The 5000-nt window shown below is 40.6% G+C and overlaps 2 protein-coding genes across 2 annotated transcripts in view; both read left to right on the top strand.

The window, feature by feature from the left end:
- The window catches only part of LOC138012887 (uncharacterized), an 11405-nt gene extending 10638 nt beyond the window's left edge, over positions 1–767 (top strand). Inside the window, exon 3 of the mRNA XM_068859821.1 lies at positions 1–767. This exon is cut by the window's left edge and continues 170 nt beyond it. Coding sequence (XP_068715922.1) covers positions 1–48 — 48 coding nt within the window. The 3' untranslated portion in view covers positions 49–767.
- Positions 768–3662: 2895 nt separating this feature from the next.
- Positions 3663–5000, top strand: part of LOC137967373 (D(5)-like dopamine receptor) — an 88788-nt gene continuing 87450 nt past the window's right edge. Inside the window, exon 1 of the mRNA XM_068813912.1 lies at positions 3663–3823. The gene's annotated coding sequence lies outside the window, so the exon portion shown is untranslated. The remainder of the gene's footprint in view (positions 3824–5000) is intronic.

The following is a 5000-nucleotide window of genomic DNA, read 5'->3' as shown; positions in this document are numbered from 1 at the left end:
CCTGAAGACTGCTATGTGTTGGTTTTTATGGTCATAGATAATTACTAGAAGGCAACTTTCCTTTAGAATGAGTGTGGAGTGAGCGTGGAAGATTGACAAAAAATGTCTATGAGTTTCGATCGTTGCCCTTCGTCGCCAATGTGGAAACCAGAAAACACGTAATTTATTTCTCTTGGTAGATGCCATGTATCAAGAGCTTAACTCATCATTACAAGAATTGTTATATTGAATTGAAGAGCTATCAAGGTTATGGACAAGACCATAAGATTGTTTTTTTTTTGCAGGGATTTACAGCTATCCTATCCAATCTGGTTTTTTTAAACTGATCTGGGACCCGTTTCTCGAACGTCCTGATAACTTTTCGGGCCCGAAAAGCCATTTCGCTTGTTTTGAAAAGATGGGCTTTTGAATAAAAGAAAAATAATTGTGACATGACTTAAATCCTCTGCCTTCTTATTATATATATATACAGAGGGATTTGTGACACTCGAAAAGTTACGGGACTTTCCTTAAATAAGACTCTGAACCGATCCAATTCGATCTTACTAGTTTTCAACTTCCCGGCATGTCTGTAGTTTCTTGGGCGTTCGTTCAATGACATTTGTTATGTGTATATATTTTCTATATTTCTCCTCTCGACGTTGTCAAATTTGTTACATTTTTCCGACAGTCGAGGACGTTATTGAATTAAGGAATAAAAGAACGTTTTGTTTGTAATGAAAAATAATAAATTACTACCAAAAACGTGGGACATAGCTAATATAACTAATACGCCTCCACTCGTAGGTCACTGACACTCCTTGTGAAGACAGCCTGCGAATGACAGCGGCTGTAATCGACGACGTTTGCATAACGGCGCCGTTAGATTGGGTGCCTACTGCGTGCTAAATGCTTGCTGCCATGCCTTTATGGACACTTGCCGTAGTCGGAATTATCTCGTTCCCTGAGCCCGTGAACTTTTTAACCAGCGGCAAAAATTATAGCTCTGGGGGAACCGACTTTTTTGGCCAAAAACTGGGCTTCCGGTTTTAGTGCGCATTTGCTCCATGAACGGCGATTCTGCCGGACCCGAAGGGCTCTCTTCAAGCTTTCCCCCTCGTTTTTTGTCGGAAAACTCAGTTTAGTAGTTTTATCGCGTTTTTTGTCGGAATCCCATGCGGAGAGCTTTGAATTGTGCAAACGCTTTTATTTTTTGGGAACATTGCCGACAGACTTACTTCGAAAATCCATAATGATTTTGGCGGCCTTCGATCCCCGTTATCTCCACAAAGAATTTTGCAATTCCTTCGTTCCGAGATTTTCGTCCGCACAACAGCGCATGGTAAACATACGCAGTCAAAACTTTGCAACAGCAACAGCGGCGGCAGAATTTTGTTTTAGAAGCGTTCACGGGTTTAGTTGCGGTGTTGTCAGCCGCTAGAAAGCATTCTTTTTTTTTCTCGATCCAAACACGTTTTTGGAGGAAATTATCGAGCAAATTTGATTGCAAAAATTATTTTGTTAGATTTAAAATTGTTCATTAGTTGCAAGTTCAAATATGCGGGAATTTTCCAATTCCTTAGTCCCGAGATTTTTCTACGAACAACAGCGCATCGTAAACATAAGCAGTCAAAATTTTGCAGCGGCAGAATTTGTTTTAGAAGCGTTCGCGGGTTTAGTTGGGGTGTCGTCAGCCATTTCATTGGAAACTTTTATTTGTAACATTTTTACTTGTAAACAGCTGCGGGGTGCGTTGCGCGGAAACTACGCTCACTCAGCTCTGTTGACTTCCGTTTCTTTTACGCATGCTCAATAAGACAAAAAGAACAGCCAATCAGAATCGTCCCTCAAATTGATTCCCCCCGAGCTCTGTATCTTGGCCGCGGGTCACGAGGTCACGGGCTCTGGAAACGAGACTGGAGTCGCACCAAAGTCCATGAGGTTGGGCAGGGAGATTTGTCGGCGGCTTAAAAATACCAGGGGCCGGTTCCTGAAAGGTGTAATAACTCTATTACAGGGATAAATGTGCCTGGCTTATTTATCCCTGGAATAGAATAATTACATCTTTCAGGAACCCGGCCCAGGACAGGAGGTTAGTTAACAGAGTTTCTCTCGATCGGCTTCAGATATTTTTTTGCTAGATAAATCAAGTAACGCTTTCGGGAGTATATTCTTGACCGCCGTGATTTTTTGATTTTTTTGGTCTGTTTTTATTGAAGTGACGACCTTCTGCTGGGCCATGGCCAATAGTTTAACTAAAAATAAAATCGCTAGTGAAACTCAAAGCAAGGATGGGCATAGTGCAGATATCGAAGCTGTTCGTGGAGTCCATAAATGTCCTCCCAATAGAAATGAAACTCAACCAGGCATTCGTCATTTGTTTTCTTATCCAAATCCAACCTTCCATAGTTCCAGTGGGAAGCTTTCGTATCTCTGAAGTTAGGCATTTTGGATTGAACAACTTGCCTTGTGAAAAGACAGCAAATTTCAGAAATGGCGGAAAAATTTACCGTACACGCACGAACGTCGTCGTCTTTACTGCGAACATCGTAAATTTAATAGGCCGCGAAGCAGGACTATGACGTGAGCCAAAGGCGTTGTCGGGGGAACGTCGTCGATTCGTAAGTTCCTTCATATCTTGGAAAAAGCGCCTCTGCTTGTGTTGCTAAGTTCTATCTGTATTTACACATAATTCGATTGAAAAGCGAAGTATTAGTTTGCAAGTAGCTGTTAAAATGGATATAACACGAAGTAAAACGAAAAAAAAAAATGAGTAAGTGGCCACCCTTGGATTGCAATACAAGTTGGTTCTGAGCATGCGCAATTGGCAAAATATCGATCTCCCTATCCAATGAGCTCGCGCGGGAGTGAAAATCATACTCTGCGTCAACTCTCGACCCGGCGCAGTGCTCTTCTTCTTTTCTCATATCAGGGAAAGGAGAAGAGCTCCCTCTTATCATGCCCAGGCTCAATATCGGAGTCAATGGTGATGAGATTGACTTGGTGTCGCTCTCGCACTTGAAAAGGTCGCAAGTACAATTTGCAAAGGGTGCCGACTTGACACTGTGATGAAAGAAACAACTACAAAACAAAAGTTAAAATTAATCAATTAAATCAAGCTTAGAGAGGTTGAACTTGGCCTATGAGCATCTTGGAAAGGAAAAGTATCAAATTCCTTTGTGACGCGGACATCTGAAACAGTAGTGCCGCTTCAAAAGCTGCTATTCTGGCTTCATAAAGCTGGAATGGTGGGTAGAGGAAAGCCTTTGAAAGAAAACAAGGGTAAAAGATGGTCTCACACTAACGCCAAACGTGGTTCATTGAGAAACCGGGAGCGTTCAAAAGGCGAGGTCATCTCTCTTACCGTTCTGAACATATTACAAGTGTTTGTTGTTAATGACATTTCGGTAGGACGGCTAGGATGATCCCCCTTCTAGGATCTTCCTAGTGTAGGATCTTCCTACCTTCATGTAAACAGCCCCTTAAAGTAGTGTCTCGAACGTAGGTGTGAAAAACAACTTAAGTGGATCACCTGGAATTACTTGTATGCTAATTATGTTCCTGTTTTGCTGCCGGGCAACACGGCGTATCAAACATTCACTTAAAGACAACGCCAACTGTTTCCTATTCAGTTAGTCTTGCTCTCCAACATGCATGCGTTCTGAATTGTAATTAGCCAAAGCCAGTAGATTTGCCAGGAGATTTGCGAACGAAAGGAAAGTTTTGCCGTCTTCCTGGATGAGCTTGGATGAGAAAATAGAGACGCTGCAAAGTTGGTAAGCTTCAGCACCAATCCATACTTTGTCGCCGTATCACGCGCAGCAAAATCGTACTGAGAGTAGAGGTAAATATGTTTAAATGTGAATGTAAGTATGCTCTTTAAATCTTTCCTCCATTAGAGATGATTACTATAAAAATCTGGGAGACACCTCTGTCCTGGCACGCGAAATGTTCTCTTCCGGTTGCCGTTCGCGTCTCAAAGACGTGCGTGCTTAAGCTCCCTAGTTCAAAAGTGACACTTTTTTTTTCGCAACGCGATGTAACGGAAACAAAAGCTAGAAAAACGAGACAACAAACATGAGGATTAATCAATGGTCGGTAACACCACTGAAGAATGAGCGGACCGGTGAAAGTATCTTATATCGGTTTCTTCGAGTTCAAGAATGTCTGGCCGGCAAGAAGACCGCTTGCGCATCAAATGAGCTTCTTGCGATTTCAGTGAGTAACTTCAAAATGAAAATGTCGAGAGGTGGCTCGAAAGAAAGTTAGGTTCGAATCGTTGGAAAGGTCACAAAATCTGTCTAAAACTGTTCACAAAAGTGGTTCGTTTGACGCTTTCTATGTAAGTTTAATTTCCATAGATCTTTGTTTCCGCATGCTAAAGGCTTCCTTACTCGCTTTCACAACTTGGGCAAAAGACTATATTTGCATAAAAAAAACATTAATTGAATGGTCTCTCTTTAGTAATTACTCCCTCTCTATTTTTTATAAGAAACATTTTATAAGAATATCAAGGCTGAAATTTGCGAAATTTTAAGAATATTTTAAGAATAAAGCCGAGGGTGAGATTTTGAAAAGGATAGAAATAATTTTGTGTGTTGAAACATCTGTAAATACAATACAATTTTACGTTTTTAACTTAACGGTATAAAATTATTCCTAGCCAACTAGCTATAGCAAAATGCTAATGACAGTTCGATGAACGGTACATGTAATTATGTACAGCATTCAGCACAAAAGACATAAACTAAACGGCAAAAAAGTAATATGACAAATTCTTTCTTTTTTAAATAACAAAACCTGGCGAAAACAGATCTAGATACCAAACACTTGTAATTGATACCCCAATAGCCTAGCCTAGCCTAGCCTAGACCGGAAAAACAACATTCTTATAAAAAAAAGAGTGTATTCTATATGAGTAAATTATTTGGCTAGTGTGGAAACACTCAATTGTAAATGACTATTCGTTTGCCTTGTCACTCAAAACGCCTCCAAAATAATAATGAATGTGTCATTTAACA

This window comes from Montipora foliosa, chromosome 8 (assembly GCF_036669935.1).
Source record: "Montipora foliosa isolate CH-2021 chromosome 8, ASM3666993v2, whole genome shotgun sequence".
Taxonomy (NCBI): domain Eukaryota; kingdom Metazoa; phylum Cnidaria; class Anthozoa; order Scleractinia; family Acroporidae; genus Montipora; species Montipora foliosa.
The sequence above is the reverse complement of the archived record's forward strand: the minus strand, read 5'-3'. Positions and strand labels throughout refer to the sequence as shown.